General features: G+C 40.9%; 1 protein-coding gene across 1 annotated transcript; it reads left to right on the plus strand.

The window, feature by feature from the left end:
• Window positions 1-829: 829 nt before the first annotated feature.
• mfsd2b (MFSD2 lysolipid transporter B, sphingolipid) lies at window positions 830-20,107 on the plus strand. Its single transcript, XM_079349844.1, has 15 exons — window positions 830-1,069; window positions 1,599-1,971; window positions 6,406-6,531; window positions 6,655-6,779; window positions 9,930-10,053; window positions 12,073-12,151; window positions 12,310-12,491; window positions 13,803-13,893; window positions 14,902-15,023; window positions 15,516-15,599; window positions 15,956-16,039; window positions 16,193-16,302; window positions 17,342-17,485; window positions 18,486-18,662; window positions 19,848-20,107. The coding sequence occupies exons 2-15, from the start codon at window positions 1,618-1,620 to the stop codon at window positions 19,894-19,896; spliced, it is 1,851 nt and encodes a 616-aa protein (XP_079205970.1). The 5' UTR covers window positions 830-1,069; window positions 1,599-1,617; the 3' UTR covers window positions 19,897-20,107.
• The last annotated feature ends 65 nt before the right edge of the window (window positions 20,108-20,172 follow it).

Below are 20,172 nucleotides of genomic sequence, written 5' to 3' on the forward strand. Positions count from 1 at the left end.
GACCTTTAAAAATGATCTGTTTCTTGTTCGCCCTTCAATTTGTTGGCGTAGCCTAAAACAATCACATGAGCATCCCTTTAACTGAGCCAACACACACACACCTTGTGCTGGAATGTAAAATGTTAACAAAACGTGTCATAAATTATCGACTACTGCTATGAAACTACAAATGCTGTCGCTCATACAAAGAGTATGATGATGATGATGATGATGATGATGCAGTATGGGAAATATGTAGCTGGATGCTGGAGAGCTTCCTTGTTGAATTCTTTTGCACATACACACCTGTCTGGCTGATTGAAGAACAGCTCAATTAATCTGTGATGACTAAAATGTCACCAAACAATATTGTAGACATGCCACTTTGTCACGCACCCATTTCCTGAGAAATAATATGCACTATCATTCAGGGAGGGTGTTAAATAGGTGGTAGGATGAGAGTATGCCAGTAAAGGACTTTCATAACATAGTTGTCACCAAGCATAAAATGTGAATACCAGAAAAACACGAAAAGAACCAGCAGGCCTATTCACGCAATACTAAATCTGAAGTCAAGTGTTGAATATCATAGTAGGCCTACCTTTCAATAATTCATCTCATTCATCAACAATTCTAGAATTATTTTAAAATGCTGACAATATAAAGAATAATGAAGAAAATGTTTGTCTTGTCCCTAAAGGGTTTCATAAAAAAAGTGCTTGCGTCAAACCATCCCCTGGTATAATCTCCCTACAGATGCACAACAACACACAGCCAAGATTGATTTACAAACATTGCTTGTGTGTGTGTGTGTGTGTGTGTGTGTGTGTGTGTGTGTGTGTGTGTGTGTGTGTGTGTGTGTGTGTGTGTCATACACCGTCCCGGCCGCTGTAAGGCGCAGCTCCGTCACTGCAGACTACAATCAACCGGGAGTGGAGACGCGCAGACCATCTCCATCCTCCGCAGTCTCCTTCTCATCCCGCCCGTCAGACTGACTGGCAGATCACCGCACAGAGCGAAAACTTACTCAGGCTACAAAACCGACCCACTGCGCCGCTGACAGCTCCGGCTGCTTTTTCATCCACAAAGGGTAAGATGCTTTCTGTGGGGTTTTTTTCTCTTTTGTTTTTAAACAGGCGTTATGGTTCTTACCAGGTGTGCAGAGTGCTTGTTTATGGATGCACTTACAGTAATAGTAAGATGAGGAAACTGCACACTCCTGCGCGGGACATCGGCGTAAATTGCGCGCCTGTTTGCTCGTTTTTAAGATATTGTCAGCTGTGCAAATGTAAAAAAAATGGTGCGAATCGAAATATCTTCTTACTTATAGCAGGCTGTATCAAAATGTTGATTTGGAAAGAGTGCTTGTTTGATTCTTGTTTCATCTGTATTCATCCTTTATTTGCAATGTCCCATGTAGCCTATGTGCTTTTGTGCATGTCTGTGCTCCTGTGTTTTTTGCCTGCATTCTTGTGTTTGTATGTCCCAACAACACATGATTGTCACTGGATGTGTGTGTGTGTGTGTGTGTGTGTGTGTGTGTGTGTGTGTGTGCAGCCAATAAACATGTATGTTCTTTGCCTGTCTGATTTTGCCCTTCTCTCCTGGCCTCATTCCAGAGCACAGCCCAGCATGTGAATGGCGGCAGAAAGCGGCAGAGTTGTCACAGAGGAGCAGGAGGAGCTCCCGGCCCCTGGAGCTGTCACTCATGTGCACCATGCACACACACACACCCGGAGTCAGAGCCACAGTCAGTTTCACCCTCTGACACACACGACAACCGCCCAGCGGCAGACTCCTCGCACTCTCGCTCACACAAGGAGTCACAGTCACACTCACTTCAACACTCCCTCGCACACACAGACGCAGAAGTACGGCTGTCGGCTCACACACAGCCTCTCAGCCATGACCAGAGGAGAGAAGGGAGCGCAGGGATCTGCAGGGAAGCTCATCAAACCCACTGAACCGCTCTTTCCCAAAACCACTCAGCAGGTAAGATCACCTGTTTCTGTTGGCTTATGTTAAAGTTTTCAACAAGACGCCATCACGCGTAATCGCAGCATTTCTGAAAGGGCACAGCTGTAACCTTTATTTGGAGTCTTGTGTTATTCCCATGTACTAAATCTGTATAAAATCCTTAATCTCATCTGGTGTAGTCAGGGCTCAGTTTGGGTCGAGAGTGACTTCACACATGATAGGATAAAGATGAGAAAAAGATGGAAAGTGCGATCTCTTTAGTGGCTTATCTGTTTCTGATTAATCAGCTACATTGTTCGCCTGTGAACTCTAATCCCCATCACAGAAGATTCAATAACTGGAAGTTGATTGTTTTCATTGGTGAAAGGTTGATGGGATGATCTGTGAGATGATTGCTTTCTCTTGACCAATGATGACCATATCAGTCGACTTTGATGATGGAGACTGTAACTCTCCCACATAGGAAGAGGGACTGTGGATAGACGGTAGAAAGTGATGACTTTAGTGTCGGAAACACCAGAAGATGAAGTTTCCTTTCCTGTCATTTTTGTTTTATCTGCATGACCTACATTTGTGATTGTCATTTGACTGATAGAAGCTGATAGGTCTGTGAAGTTTCTTGTATTTGTTTTTGTGCATCAATGGAAGTGTGAGAAGCTGTGTTTCAGCACTTCATCATCACAGGCTATAAATCAAGGGGGAAAAAAGAAAGCCTTCACATTGTGTATTACCAGTCTAGTGAGCTAGATACCATATTAAACAAACAGTTGTTCACCTACAGTCATATGTAATACTTTAGCGGTTAGTCACTCACTCTCTGTTTGGCTTCATTAGCTCAAGGCTCCTAATAAACAGCATTACATCACTAGATCAAACCAGTTTTGCAACTGTCTCATCTCATCCAAACCTCGGCGCGTCGTGCATTTTTTGACCACTTATATTCTGAAGAAGCTGAGTCAGAAACAAATTAAACATTGGTAGAAAAAAAAATAAAGAGCAAGCTGAGCCAGATAAGGACTTTTTACCTTTATTAGAAAGGGCATTTGAAGGGAGGGGAAAGTGGGTGATGACAGGCAGAAAAGGGCTGAGGTCGGATTTGAACCCACGGCTGCTGAAAAGATGACTATAGCCTCTGTACATAGGGCCCATAACATAGCCGCTAGTGCACCCAAGTGCTACATTTTTTTGCTGAAGCAGCAAAAAGATCACTCTCACAATTGTCATGTTTTTTTTTTCTCAGTTGCAATGAAAATGATGTTTTGTACCCATGTTTGATCCAATATAACTATGAAAAGGTTGCTGTCTTAAACAGTGATAAAACACTGTTTTGCTGTCCGGCTACATTCTCTGCAGACATCGCTGAAAGCAGCGTTAGAACTGAGTCTTGCTCTACTGAACAAATACGACTTTAAATCAAGCCAAGCATTGTTTTCTTTATATGTTGAGTGAAAATAGATAACTAATACATCTATAAATCAGCGATAAGCCTTTATCTGCTGACTGATGTATCTGTCAAGCTCTAGAAAGGAAGCCTAAGGGGGACAAAATATATGATAGTGATGTATTCCTTTGTGAATACATGATCGATCTGTTGTCAATGAACTGCCACATTAGATTCCACATGAAAGCCTCCGAATCGTTACTGAAACGATGCAGCTTTAGTTAAAAATGGCTTATTTCAAGAGAAGGACTACATGCATTCAGTTTTTGGATTGATTCCCCCTGGAGTTTATCCAGTGTCACTGGGCTACTGCTCACGTTTTTTTAGTCTCGTTACCATCACTGACATAATCAACTTTTCCCTCCCTATTCATAACACATAATCTGAAGTGAGCGCGTGCAAAAGCAACCTTGTCGACCCCTTTTGACTGCAACCGCAGATTCCAAGAATTGTCAGAAAATCCTTCATAGAAATGGACATTTAAACTGCTTTACCGATCCATTTTAGCAGCTTAACTTTTTGCATGCAAACATGCAGTTTACACATTTTACGACGCGCGGTCGATTGAGCTTAGCAAACTCTAGAGGGAGTTGTTTTTTTTTCATTTGGGTTTTGTTTTCGCAGTAGAATTACCCTCAATCCTGATTTAAAATTACTCGCGGTGAAGTTAAGACATTTTAAATTGTTTTCCCTGTAATGGTCAAGGATTCATTAATTTTAGAGATTAGTCTTATCTGTCCTTGTCCCTCGCTTGATGATGCTCTAAACTTCCAGTGCTCCCTTTACTGTCAGTGTTTCCGTATGTGTGTGAGTGTGTTGAAGTGTGTGTCGTTTGTGCATCTAGACACCAGTTGAGGGGGATATCCTGTTTATCCTCTTTGATGATAAGAACTCACTAATGAAAGATAGAGAGTTTGGAGGGAAAAATAAGAGTTAGAAAGAGAGGAAGGAGTGCTGGGAGTATTTTTGCACATCATCAGTTAAGAAGCATTCTCCAGACACCAAAGACTTTAATTTTTTTCTCTCCAATTAGGGGTAATTGCAGTGAGAGTGGAAGAAGAGAGAGTTTTGAAGTCGGAACCGCCACGCAGCCTTTACTTACCTCTGACCCGCTTGTCTTGGGATTGAATAATTACACACGTCCCTCCTGGTAATTGTCGTTCTCGAACCCCCTCGGTGTTTTGAAGGAGCAAAAAAAATTCGGAGGAAGAAAGAACGTGAGCCGGATAATAACAGTGTGTCGGTCTCGGCTGTGGTTACTTTGGTGATTTTCTTCTTTCATGAAACTCTGAGGGGAGCAGCTGTGGGCCAAAGCATGGGCCGCTGGATTTGGATTGACACTGTTCTGTGTGTCTGTGTGTCTGCATGTGTGTGTGTGTGTTTGTGTGTGTGTGTGTGTCTGACCCCAAACGTTGTGCAGGAGGGAGGAAAAGGCAAAGTTTGATATGTATGTGTGGACAGCCTTATGGAGACGGTCGTAAATATTGTGCCTCCCAGACTGTGGTGTCTCATCTTATTCATGTGTGAGGATGAAAGCTTGCCCTCCATGCTGCACACACACATACACACACACACACACACACACAGCGTCACGTGCCTGATGGTTTAAGCAGAGCATAAGTGAGGGGAAACAGAGCTGTGGATGACTTGGTGGGTTTCTCCGGCTGCCTCGGTGTCTGCACACATAGACCACAATGCAAACAGCCGACAGGGGGTCGACTTCAGATCCTCTCACTCTCACACACATACCTATAATTAATATAAAGAGCATCTTTTTTTATCTGCTGGATTAACCTGTCATTTGAGAGGGAGACAGAGATATAGCGAGATTGAGGATCTAAGATTGAAGCCAGAAGACTTGTGTGAAATTCAGGAGGATACAGATGTGTTACACATCTTCTACGTGCATCAGAGCAAATTCAGTGTGACGTATTCGCTCTTAGGCAACTACTTCAAAAAAAAAATGAACAAGAGGGAGGAACGTTATTTTGTGCGCCCCTGAAATAGATTGTGTACGTTTTTCGGAGTAACAATGACTACAGGGTTCACTATCTGTGAGTCATAAGTCTGCTCCCATGGCCTCATTTATTTTACAGCGACACACCTTATTGTCGTTGGTGTGTCTGGGAATTTGTGTCGAGTTTAAGTCGGCATGTTTTTGTCAAAGACACGACTAACACAACCAGAAGGTGAATCGGGTTGGTTTAAATCAGGTTAAATCGCCTATGAAGTCACATTGACTCAGTCGCTATCTATATACGCTTTGCATCTGTTATCAGTTGTGTAACCGGAATGAAGAGGGTTTTTTTTATTTTGAGGCTGATTCATCCAATTGACAAAATGACACATTCTTCACCACACTCCTCACTTCCAGTTCTAGGAAAAAAGTCTTATTCAAATCTAAGCAATACATGCATCAGTCTTACTCTATTAAACCTCAACTATAAGCCTTAGCCTTGCACAAGAACGCAAGTCATTTGACGGCCAGTCATGAATTCAGTCATACTTAAGATTGAATTCATGACAGGCCATCAAATGACTGAACTCCAATGACGACCCTGATGACTAATACGTTTTATTTTGGTTTCAGTGATGTTTTTATGGACTATGGATCTTTATACATTCTCAGTTTCCTGTTGCTTCCCGATGAACTCTAGTATTTATGCATTTAGTATTCACTGTGTTCGTTGTTTCTAATGTCTGAGCCTGTCTGCATGGGTTTCAATTGTGTTTGTTTTCACCTTGCCGCAAATCCAATTTCCCCTTGGGTACAAGAAAGTTGAAGTTGAATTGCTGAATGTGTGGCAAACAATTGGTTTCCGTGCACGTACGAAGCCATTACATCATCGTTGTAACTCAAATAGTGTTCAGCTCTTCTGTGTGTGTAGAGATTCTTTATCAGAGCATTTTGGGGCGCTGGAAAGTTAATTTGCTCATTAGCTGCCTGGCCTTTAAGTTCACCATCATCTGATTCAGTTTTCTCTCTCTTGTCGCCTCTGTTCTCACAGACTGAGTTGGGAAAGCAGTTGTCATTATGCAGTAAGGTGTGTTTCGCCATCGGAGGCGCACCTAAGGAGGTGGCCGCCAGCGCCACGGCCTTCTTCCTGCAAATCTACCTGCTGGATATCGCTCAGGTAATATGTGTGAGAAAAAAAGGCAGTGTGGTTCTTACAGGCAATATATTATCTTGTAAGTGCTTAATTGTTATGCTTGCATGTGTTATTAACTTCAGTCTGTCCCTTTTTTGTGCTCCATAGATCAACGCCTTCCAGGCTTCCATGGTGCTGTTCATTGGTAAAGCCTGGGGCGCCGTTACAGACCCCATTGTCGGATTCTTCATTACGAAGAGCAGATGGACCAAGATTGGAAGACTCATGCCCTGGTGAGCTCAATGTTCACTCTATTGTGGAAAATCTACACTATATCATGTCTTCTTTTCATACACACGGTCCTCTATTTAATTCTGATTATTTTTGCTACTTTAACTGTTATCCAAGAATGTCCACTCTTTGATTTTCTTCCACTGGTTTCAAAGTACCAACACCAAGATTCAAAAGCGTATGCAAGGAAAGGACTATTATTTCCTTTAGGATTTGAGCTTGCAAGTGAAATCCTTTCATAAAGCAACCTTTAAGACCAGACAAGGATGACCTTTTGTAACTGTGAAACAATAAGGGAAAGTATCTTTTGTGAAACTTGAGGTTTGGCATGTGTCTCAGTAATCTATCTACCTCCTTTCCTTGGTGTGCTGTTGACATAAATCCAATGTTGCGCAATGGAGAGTGATTTGTTGACAGATTATAAAACCTGTTTAGCTTTTCTCCCACTCTCTCGACCTTAATTACGACAGCTACATCATGCTAATGTTAGTGCACAAACTAAACAAAAACAGGACGTGTGCCCCAGTTTCAGATGGTTTCAAAATTATTCTCAGACCGGAGCCTCTCACCTGAGGATTGGTCTGAATAAATATCCATTGTGTTTTAATTACACTGCTCCTGACGCTCCCACTGAGGAGTTACTGATTTATTTAAGGGCGTCGGCTGTTTGTTGCTTTTAAGAGCCAGACAAAAAAATGCCATGAAATATCATTGTTATTCTTTTATAAATCGCCTGCTCCGTAACATTTGACCACCTCATTTGACATTATGAGTCTTAGAATGAAGTGACTTTGTGGTCTTTCTGTCCGTGGATTATATTAAGATTTGTCCACATAATCCATCAATCACCATTATCAAAGATGATTTTATAAGCTTTTATGCGTGTTAGCACAGTGTATGTCTTTGAACACTCTAGCTCGCGTGACACTTACTGTAATTGCACATCAAGCATTTAATGCGTGCTGCATTATAAACCATAGATTCCTCACAAGCTGGCTGGGGACCAAGTCCTCTGTGGCCAGCCATCCGCACTCAAAAGCAGACAGTTGCTGATTGCTGTTAAATCAGCTTTGATTACAAAAAGAAAGCTGAAGGTGGTATTTAGATGTTGGTATTTAAAATGTGGCTTCATCAGTACATTTGTTGAGACTCTCCCTCAGTGTTGACCATGTTTAGAAAGTCCCCTCTGCCGTCGTCTAGCAGGAAGTGTGTTTCCCTCTCTGGGTGTCACATCCCCATCCGGACATGAAGTGATTTATATCTCTACCCTAAAATCTCAGTAATGGGGTAATTTGTCTCGAAATGTTCTTCTGGGTGCTGCCATGTTTATTTTATTTTTTTGTGATTGTAGCTAGAGACTATCCCTGCACAGGGAGGAAGTTGTTTTTTTTTTTCCTTATAGAACACTTTCAGACCATCAATGGATGAATGTTTGTTTAGATATGACAACAAAAGGGATCTCAGGACACTTCATAGAAATCAGTTCCTGATGGTCTCCTTGTTGTATTATTTACAGAGATCCAACATGAATCCAGCATAGCAAGTACTTGAAAACAGTTTTAACAGACAGAAACCTCGAGCAGAACCAGAAACAAATTGCAAGGAATGGGAGAGAAAGAGAGAGAGAGAGAGAGAGAGAGAGAGAGAGAGATGGAGACAAACACACAGCATAAAAAGCCAAAAAAAACAAGGCAAAAAGTGACAGTAAATCAGTGGATTAGGGAGTGTTGTATTCAATACCAAAGTAAAAGTACAGTGCCCTTGAGACTGTTATTCTACTGTTGTATAAAAAACAGTTCCACCTTAGAAAGACTTTTCTCTCCTCTTGGGAATACAGGCACTACAAAGACTCTCACCCAGCTAACCCCTTTTAATTCCTCTCTGTTCCTCTGCACATCCTCTAATTAACATGCTGAACAAGTCAGAAGGAAGAGGAATGCACGGCCCATCTTCCTGCCAACCTGCTCTGGCTTAATTAAGACGGGGCAAATTAATGGGGCAGGTGTGAACGTGCATTCATGCATGCCTGACGTGTGAGAAAATATGCATGTGTGTTTTCTGCCTTTGTCTCCTCTCTTCCTGAACACACAGTCATCTTGCAGGAACATTCTAACTGTCCCATTCACCGACCCTGTAGCCCTTTCATTGCTCCCATGACCAAGCGGTCAATACTGCAGCACCAGCGTTGTCAGGCACCTTTTGTTTAAGCAAACAATCAGGAGGAGAGTGAGGTGGGCAGGCTGGACGATGCTAGAAATGACCATTGAAGGCCTCCTCTCGCTACCTCTTTCTCAACCTTTCTCTGTTTGTAATCCGTGTGGTAGAGGGGGCCAGAGGTCAGAACGCCTGCAGGCTTTAGTCACAGTTGACAAAATCCCATCAGCCGTCTTTTTCTACCAGTAGATGTGATGCTGTTATACAGCTGCTTTTGGCTCCAAACGTTCTCCGGTTTCTCTTAAAATCAAAAGAAGGCCATGGAAGTTTGATTTAACGTCCTTTTGCAGACAAATCATACTCTTAAATCGACCGTAATCCACCCTTTTCAGACTCATTTTAAAACACACAGCTGTTGGCTTTAACCATAATCACACATGCCCGTTGTTTACTTATGAATTTTACATGGCCCACATACTGTATCACTCCAAGTTCTGAGAAAAGCCCAACACAGCAGGATTGCTTCCTGCTGCGTTGGCTGGACTGTGTACTACATATGCATGCATTTCCATGTGTGTGTGTGTGTGTGTGTGTGTGTGTTGATCTCTAAATGCTATGTTGGTTTGCAATATTGTGGTATTTCCCTGCTTGCCCATCCCTCCCAGGACAGATTCCTATCATACTTGCAGCAACATACCGTAATCATTTAGCAGTCAGCTAAGCCTTCACTATAATCTTTCAGAAATATGGCCTGAATTTAACACTGCAATGCCATGAATAAAATTACATAACAACCCCTCCGTCATTGCTAGTCTGACAGTTTAAAACTGGTGATGATGGATGCTCAGAGATTACTTAGATTACTACCAGAGTTGCTGGATTCAAAATATGAGATGTGAACAGAATATGTGTCTGTTTTGAATTGCTTTTTTTGTTTTGTTTTTTTAACAAGCACATTTTTGCATTTAGTTAAAAATGTGCATGTCTGTGTTCTTTAGGATGGTGGGTTGCACTCCATTCCTGGTGGTCTCCTACTTCTACCTCTGGTTTGTTCCTCCATTCATCAGCGGGAGGTTCTTCTGGTACCTAGGCTTCTACTGCCTCTACCAAACCCTCATTACCGTGAGTATGCATGCTCTCTCAGCAGTGTATTTGATGTTTAATGAATCTGAAAAGCTTGCCTCTGAGAACTCAGCAGGATTCCACATGCAGTGCATAAGAAACATCAAGTAGGCAGGTTATGTAATATGTATATAAAATGCAGAGAACTAGATGTAGGTGACAAAAGCCTTGTCATGCCAGACTCTGACAGCTCCTTGAAGGATTGAGTCTTACTGCAACGTGCAGCCGATTCAAGCCCAAAGCTCTTAGGTACCTCAACTCAAAGGGGATGTGTAGTTATTTAGGTTCCCTTTTGTTATTATTGTTCAGACCATTCATCTCGCTCGTTCCCTGCCTTGCTCTGCTCTGGGGTAACCCATATAACATGTGCTGCAGAGCGTGTAGACCGCTGCGGCCACACTGCGGCGTGCTGAAATGGCATGTCATTCTAACTACTTGATAAGTATATGGTCAGTCCTGCCAGGAACCTCTCGCTGGGTAAATGCTGGTTACCCCATTTAGCTTCCCTTCATTGTCTGTGGATGTGTGTTTGTGTGAAGTTAGCAGGGAGAGGCCAGATGTTATTATTCAGAGGGTCACAGTCTGTAAACACAAGTTAGGATGCAGTAAATATAATCTGTTTATGTAATCAACTAATAATGGATTTCCAACCGATTTATCAGTACTCACGTCTATCTGTGACGGACAGTTAAGCAGGTTTAATGCTATAAATATTTGCATTCACTAAAAGCCCCATAAATGGCATGCTGTACGGAACCAGTGGCTGCAAAAGAAAAAGCCCTTTCACGGCCGTGTTTATTTTCGCCGTGGCTTTGCATGCTTGTTTTGCCGCAGCGCTGACTGAGCCCTTGTGTAAATTACAAAGTGAAGCAGAACTCTTCGCCTATTCTCTGGCAGGGTTGGTGAGGAAGAAGAAAACAGAGGGCTGAGGTTGGCCGACATGGAAACTGCACCGATTGCTTTTGATAAAAATACACAGTGTATATTTTGCGATTTCACATGAACACGTAGATAAAAGACCTCCAAACATATCTAGGGTGTTCCCATTTGATTCTGAGTGAAATGCAACATGGGAAACAGACTTTACAAAAGCCTACAGCCACGCTAGCTCGAATGTACACCAGAATGCAAACATGGTGGAAACTGACTACGTTAACAAGTTGGTAGGCAGTTAAAATGTATCTTATGTTTAATGTCTTAGTTTGCGTGTTAGCATATCCATACTAACGCACTAATTACCAGTAGATTTGATATAAAGCTGATGATGACGGTTCATTTGACCCTTTTGAAAGTTTTGATTTAAACTATATATATATATATATATATATATATATATATATATATATATATATATATATACAACCAAAGAAAAATGTAAGACCTTGAAATCATAAAAAATAAGATTTCTTGTATTTTTCTTAAATAATTATTATATAATATAAATAATTATTTCAAGGTCTTACTGAAAAGTGCTAACTGATCATGTCTTCCCCTCTTGCCCCCTCGCAATCACGATCACAAAGGTGGCCACTTAAGTCAGAGCAAAAAACCACACAAAACATAACAGCCCTTTCTGAAGCCAGTGTTTCATTTGTCCATTCAGGGCTACTGTATAAAGGAGCAATGTGGCCAAATTCATGGGCGAGACCTGATCTCTCTGTGTGGATATGCTCACTCTGAACTGACAAAAACATGAGGGTTCATATATAAAGTGATACTGCAATATAAAATAATCATTAAAAATATCATTGGTTTCTGCCAAGAGATGATCCACATTTTGACAGACTAGTCCTTTAAAGGATCAACAAAAAACACGAGGATGCATCATGATGAAGTCAGTATTGTCTTTAAATAAATCCATGAGAACCCCACATGTGGTTACTAAACTATTTGTGTCTGCTGCTCGCAGGGATGAAATTAAAGAAACAATTAAGACTTGTGCCATGGTTTGACTATTGCTGGAGCAGCCTTTATTAGATTTTTCTGAAGCTCTAACTGTGTCTTTGTGTCTCATTGCAGTGCTTCCATGTGCCTTATTCTGCTCTCACAATGTTCCTGAGCACAGACCAGAAGGAGAGAGACTCAGCCACCGCCTACCGTAAGATGATTTAATATGCAAAAAAGAATGTATTCATGCCTCCAACACTGAATTAATATATGCCTCTTCACCTTTTTTCCAAAGGTTCAGATAAAAAATGTCTGTATTACTTTGATATTCCTGCACTGATAACTGAATCTTTGCTTGCATGATGCCAGGAATGACAATGGAGGTGCTTGGGACTCTTGTGGGCGCTGCCATCCAGGGCCAGATTGTGGCCAGTGCTCACACTCTGAAGCACTGCCCGATTCACAACATGTCCCATGGTAACCTTGGAAACAGCAGCGGGGCAGATATCGTCAAGAGCCTGGTGCGCTCCCAGGACTACCTGTCACACTCCGTAAGTGTCACTGTGCCAGGCCAGGAGACCAGGTGTGCTCAAAGTGGGCCGACACTGTGGTTAGCAAATAACTTGGACTGTTAGCAGCCTCCTCGCTTAAATCAGGGCTGTAATATGTGCTGGGGCGGTTAGCCTTTGCAAAATATCTGAAAAACAAAAAGCAGCGCTGAATGAAAAGGTGGATTATTTAAAATCGGGTCCATATTTGCAGACTGGTCTGACATCCAAAAAGGATTCATGTTTTAACCCCTGTAAACCACGGGATTGAAGGGGGACCCCAATGTTTGATGTCTGAAACCCATATCCTGAGCAAGCTCCCGTCTCATGACCACAAGGGGGGTTCCTCCCTTTTCATCACGCTCCAAACTGTGGGCCCCACATTTAGGGGTCTCCACAGCCTGTAAGTCATTAGGCGTATTTATATCTTATCCTGCCTCAACGCACTTAAAAGCTCCCAAGATTCAAAATGTTGGAAATATAAGTGTTGTTCTTATAGTTGGCTGCAACTTAGCTTGAAATAGGAGGGAATGGAAGATTAGGGACACGTTTATATCAACATTTCAGTTTGCAGAGCTGTGAAAAAACCTTCACAGTTGCTGCTAATCCATCATGGGTCTTTTCTGTGAAGATGAAACAAGCAAAGGTCCAAACTGTCCCACGTTGGATTTTGGTTGCACCGCAGCTATTTGTGCTTCAAATGGTTCTTTTCCATTGGATTTTGGTTGAACCCTATCTGGCTATACCACTCACCACCCCAAAGCAGCCACCCACAAAATTCCACAGTGGTCACTGGTGAGGGTGGCACACCGTCTGTGCAAACCAGGTCTGCCCTCGGAAACAGGAAGTGTTTGATGTGCATAAATAATAATGGATCGCTTGGCTTAGCCGCATGGAAAAATAGCAAACAAATAGAAGTTGTTTAAGGCAGAGCAGTTCCTGTCTGGGTTGGACATTAAACAAGGATACAGATCTCCTTGAGGTTTTTTCTTGTTTTTTACTTTTATTTGTACAGTGAAATATGCGTTGCTGGGTTTGGAGTTTAAACTGATGTAGAAAATAACACAATAAAGTCACAGCCAATAAATCATGCACTGACTTTAATGGGAAGAGCTAAAATGAAATCTTCCCCGGAATGAGCATTTCATTTGTTTTCACAGAGGTCATATAGCATGTATAAACGAGGCACTTGAATTTTTTAGGCATTTGAGGAGATTATGAATTAAAGATTAAGGAAAGGCTGAGAATAGCCTGGATTGTGCTGGCGGTGTAAGAAGACATGGATTGATTTAGGCTATGTGTTTCTCTCTGCAGAAGGAGGTCTACATGATAGCTGCTGGTGTTATAGGAGGAGTGTTTCTCGTCTGCACCGTGGTGATGTTCCTGGGAGTCAAAGAGAGAGATGGTGAGACATTTTGCTTTTTATGTCTAAAACTGTTAATCCTCTGAAATGTGAGAGTTTATTTGAAATCAATACTCCTTTAATTTTTGCTTAACGCTCTGATTATAGATGAAAGAGTATCACTCAGATATTCATGCAGTGGTATATATTCCCCTGTGGTCCTATGGACGTCAACCGAATGATCTCAGCTCTGACTCCAGACTTTGTATCTTTGACAGATAACTTGCATTGCAAATTACAAAATCTATCTCTAATGACCTCTTAACTTCCCTGATATGCAATATGAATACAGAAGTACCCCTTTAAATCGTCAATCGAGCAAAATGCAAGATTAAGCTTCACAGTTTTGTTTAATTTCCTCCTTTTTTAAAGAAAAATATTAGAGTCTACAATTACTCCTGTATTTGTAAGCACGTTCAGGCAATTTAATCTGTGGATATAGTCCACACGCGTGCAGGTTTTTAAATTAAGCAGAAGTTGCATCCCTTCAGAGCCATTCCAGACTCAAGGAGTTAGAGCACTTTGGATTAGGAACAGTAAAGCCGGAAAACAAATGAATAGCCCAGGGACATCACTTTAAGCTAATGGTGCAGACTAAAAAACAGCTACTCTTGCAGTATTTTGATCATTTGGGTTACAATGCATGTAATCAAGTAAGTTGACATTGTCAACACAGAAAAAGGGTCAGTGACATGTAAAACGCTCTGCATTTCTTAGGCATGTGTACTGTATACATTTTCAGGGAATTTAATTACCAGTAATTATGATTGAAATTGATTATACATCCCAGTCTAAAGTAAAGTCCTGGATATCCCCCGAAGTTTCTTTGATCCACATCCACAGTCCAGTTCTATCTTTGCAGCACAGATATCACGCTCTTAATGACAGACAGCGTCCACTGCAATGCAGGGGCACTTCCAGGATTCCCAGGGAGCAAATCTATAGCCTTTTTTTTCTCCTGCATGTTATTTGATATTCTGCATACTCACATGATTAATCCACCTGTTTCAGATCCGTATGCCCCGAGGACTGAGAAGCAGATCCCCTTCTATCAGGGTTTCATCCTAGTGATGAGACACGGGCCGTACCTCATTTTAACCGCTGCATTCCTCTTCATCACTGTTGCCATTCAGGTAAATGCAAATTTATTTGTGAAGCGCTTCTCAGACATGAAACTCGCTGTTACAGTAAATGGAGCTTTAATACTAATAATTCTGCCAGCTCAATGTTGATTTGATCAATGCAGAAGAGCACTTACTGAAAGCTCATGGTTTTAAAGCATGTTTGGAGTCTCAGGACTCTCTAGAGTGATACAGGCACAACATATTCTTGTTGTTTGTCATTTGTAGGCCGTGTCTTACTTTTGACACATTGGGTTTAGGCTGTTTGAATTATTAGACACATACCAACTTTTGCGTTGGGTCGTTTTCTGTGTATTTTCACCCTCTCATCTCAGAGGAGGTGTCAGTTGTCATCCATGCAACGCAGAATAAATCACGGCACAACGCCGTCAGCAGCTTCCCTCGTCACTTGATTTGGCTCTCAGAACAGCGAGGGGAGTGCCGAGCAGCATGCTGAGTAGACAAGACCTGACTCTCTGAATGTTTGATCTCTGATTTCTGCAGCTGGTTCAGAGCAACTTTGTCCTCTTCTGCACTTATGCCGCCGACCTGAGGGATCACTTCCAGAATATTGTGCTGACCATCCTGGTGAGAACAGCTCTTATCACTGATGCACCTCACAAATATGCAAAGATGAAACCTTTCTGTAAGATACATTTGTTATGACAGTTTTCCCCCTGGGACACTCTTTGATTTATATGTGAGGCAGTTTTTTTTTTCTCCTTTTTTTTGGGGGGGGGCGGGGGTGGGGGGTTCATTTTGAACAGAGAAAACTTGCCTCTTGGCAATTGACATTTTGCAAAGTCTTTGATGAACCCCAAAGGACTCATAAAAACTTCCTCATTTTAACTTTTACTGTTTTTTTTTCAATACACTCTTAGTAGACTGGATGACATTCAAAACCTTTCTTTGTACCATAAATTTACATTTACATGTTTACCCAGGTGTCTGCAGTGATAAGCATCCCATTGTGGCATTGGTTTTTGCAGAGGTTTGGAAAGAAGACTGCAGCTTTTTGCGGCATCACAGTGAGTTTTCTGTCTTTGTTTTGGTTTGTAAGAGCAGCCTGTTAACGTTGGCTTTTACACTTTGATGTTTGTGCCATCTTGTGGCTCCTAATGTTATTGTTGAAATCTCAGAAATGCGGACGTTTTTTCATCACTCTTTCTCCTTCTCTTTAGTGGATCATGCCCTTCACCATGATGCTGGTCTTCATCCCAAATGTTGTGGTGGCCTACGTTGTGGCTGTCTCCTCTGGACTAAGTGTGGCTGCCTCGCTTCTGCTGCCATGGTAAGACTTCCACACGTCATATCGTTCCATAAGCAGACGAGGTGGAACCATTTTTGGCCATATTTCATTGGGTTTTAAATCGATGTAAATATTTGAGCTCTGGCTAATGTCAGCCTTAAAAGTGGAAACATTTATTACAAGATGACATGAAACAAGTCTCTGGTTAGTCTTTGGTGGTAAGTCAGTTTCCTCGATAGAAAAATAAGTAGAATGGCAACTTTGTGTTGCTTAATGGATACACAAATATTAGACTGTCCATGGCGTTCCTGTGTACCTATTTTGGGACTATGACCTTCCTAAGTTTTGGAAGGGCCCCCTCTGATCATATTATTACTGTATATATAATATAGAATATATAATTTCATCCTTAAATCCTTAAATTATTGAAAATCCACTGAGCTTCTGGTTTTGTTTATTCAGTTGCAGTCCTGCTATATGTCTGTCTCTGCTGCTCATGTTGGTTCCTTTTGCTTTAATGCAAAGTGTCATTAGTTAAACCACAATAGTGCACCAACATGCTTTTAGTGGTGACTTGGTTCCTAGAAGGCCTTGTCCATTTACTTCAGGTCATGTAACGGTCATATTAGTGATGTCATTTTGATGAATTAAAGGCAGCATCTTCTTTAAATCTTCTCCACCATCACAGAGCTTACACAGCGCAAGAGGTAAAGCAATCTTCCTCTAACTGTATGTTTTCCAGAGGTTTCTTTGGATACCGTCGCCTCACTCATCCCTTGACCCCTCCCCTAAACCCCAAATTACAAGGGCCTAATGTGGGTGCATGTTTATTTTGGAAGGGGACAATTGTTTATCCTGTCTGTGGGCTGAGACCTGCTGCACATCATCTAATCATGTTATTAGCTCCGTAATTTCAGCCCACCAATTTATCAAAGCGTTATAAATAAGTAGACCTCACATCATCACTTGCAACAATCTTGACTGGTTGGGTAAAATGATTCAAGTTTGTAGCTTATCGTAAAGTGAGTGCAGGAGGGAGGTCTTTTTAAACTTACGTCAGCTGAAAATGTGTGTGTCTTAGGTCGATGCTGCCAGATGTCGTGGATGACTTCAGGCTGGCAAACCCCTACTGTAAGGGTCATGAGGCCATCTTCTACTCCTTCTACGTGTTTTTCACCAAGTTTGCTTCCGGCATCTCCCTTGGAGTGTCCACCCTTTGTCTGGAGTAAGTATACACTGACCATTCAGATGGCGGCCATTTTTATCTAACGTCAAGCTTAGGGGTGGGAAGCTCAAAACTCTGTTATAATGTGAAATTGTATTCTTATAGGATGTAAATTATATAAATTTAGAATGTCTAAGAGAATATAAAACATATCATTTCAATGCTTTAATATTGATGACACTCTGAAAAGATTGATAGTGAAACTCTTTGTGCAATACAGGCCACATGTAGACTTATAGCAAGGAAGTAGGCTACTGTATGTTCAAGTTCCTCCTACCCCTTACCAAACACAATGCCAGATACTTCCTTTGCTTAAAAGTTATTTTAAACTAATTTCAAACTTGCAAACAATACAGGTTTGTTATTTCATTGTGACATCTAACTTACAACCTTTACACTGACACCCACTGCGATATGCGACTTCCAAATTCACTGCATATAACAGTTAATATTAGCTTAATATCTCATTAGCTGGGGGTTTACTTCTAAGCTAACATCATTTTAGCTAATAAGTGAATGGTTGCTTTACCAACTTCCAAGGTGCATGAAGAGTGAATAGCCTTCATCAGGGTCATCCTTGATAAAGGCCACGAGCCAGAACATGTTAGTATTATGAAATAAATATAGCTGCTCTTCATACTACAAGTGTTCCTTGAGTTTTTTTACCTCTTTGAGTAAATACTAAATACTATCAAATTGTCATGTACCCTTCATTTATATGACATACTACCTGGAAAACTGTAAATTCATATTATTAAAGCTTGCCACCCGAAGCATGACAACAGAAGAAATGGCAGGTGTGAGAATGTGTACTTACATGCCCTATTAGTTTTAAAACCTTACATTTGGCAGGCTATCTTAATGTAGTGTCTCATGATACATCACACATAAGACGTACAGACCTGCTGTATGATACAGGATGTTAAAGGTGTTGGGTTGGTCATTCGTGTCATAAGACTGTGTTTAAATGGGACCTCTGTGTGTGTGTGTGTACGTTTAGATTTGCAGGGTATGACACCGGCGCCTGCAAGCAGCCCGCTCCCGTTGTGTATACCCTGAAGTTGCTGATTGGTGCTGCCCCTGTGGCCTTCATCGTTACGGGGTTAATGATCCTGCTGCTCTATCCTATCAGCGAAGATGTGCGGCTGAGGAATAAATTCTGCCTGGACGAGCTAAGGTGAGTGGATATCATAAAAAGCACACCTTAAGACAAAATGTTAGCCCATGAGATTTTAAAGGGAGTATTTCTCAGCCTGTAAACAGTCATAAATATTAAGTGGATGGGAAATCATCATGGTCCTTTTTCGTAACCCTGATGAGGATGTTCTTGGGTTGTACACTTTTAACAGTAACTCTGCATATTAAAATATGTTCAAAGAGGTGGCGATAAAGAGAATGATTCTAATTAAAAAATACCTTTGTGTCTCCTGACCCACTCTGGTTTAGATTTGTTTGCTTATTTTGTGAACTGAAAGTGCATCGGCTTCACCTGTTTAATTCTCTTTAACAAGTTTGTGTTAAAAATCAAAGGTTCAACATAGCTGAACAATAGCACAAACTGTTTGAAGCCAGCATACTCAAATGTACTATATATGCAAACAATTAACTTCAGTAAAGTAGCAATCCTGGGGTATAAAAATAGAACCTCATTCGTACATGTGCTGTATTCCCAAACTATACGAAAGTACACAATTACATCTCAAATTAAACAAATAAATAATTGATAACTTAATTAAATGAAAATGGAAGGATCTTCTCAATAAAATATATGGAACAGAAAAGATCATCACAAGTGTCAGCAAATATTGATTTGATATTTTTGAATAGAGATGGGAAACATAAACAAGATTCACAACTTGACTCCTCTCTAATGATCATCTGCTTTAATAATATTATTATTAAATATTAAGCTTAATAAGTATTAAGTGTGATATTCCCCTTTGGGTACTGTATGTACATTTACAGATGTGTATACTAGAATATGAATTAAGATGTACATGTGCGCCCATATCTCTGTATGTAGGTACATGAATTTACAATACCTGGTTGGTTGTTATTAATACAGTGATAAATAACGCACTGTTTTTGTCCGTTTGATAGTTTTTCGGCTGTGCTTTAATGCAAATAAAATAAAATGACAAACTATGAAGACAAAGTTATAAAAATGATTATCATTATGTCATGTGTTCTGAATGCATTATCTTGTGTCTTTGAAAATGTAGCATAGTGGAAGAATAAAGTTGCATAAAATGTAATAGTCAAGCATGTAGTGCCGTGAATAAGTGATGACATCTTTCATCCTGTCATTTTTATACAACTGAAATGAAATGTACCACATTAAGAGTACTCGTATTCCCCACAGGAAACAAAGCATCAGCGCCAGAACAATGGAGGATTTGAATAACGTGTGACCTGGATCTTGAGTGACCTCACAAAGCCACGTGTTTCAGCCACGCCGCTGGAAAGTTGTTCATTAGTGTATATTACACTGAAAAAAAGATAATTGTTTTAATGTAAACATTTTTGTTTCATTTCCACATGTACTGTACAGTCATCTTGAACATAAAAAAATGATAAAAAGATTAATTTATATCAATGAATGTATATCATTATTTGCTGTGTTTAACTCTGCAACTCTGTTATTTATTGATGATCTGATGGTTACAGAGGGCTGATAGTATGAAATA

This window comes from Symphodus melops, assembly GCF_947650265.1.
Source record: "Symphodus melops genome assembly, chromosome: 1".
NCBI lineage: Eukaryota > Metazoa > Chordata > Actinopteri > Labriformes > Labridae > Symphodus > Symphodus melops.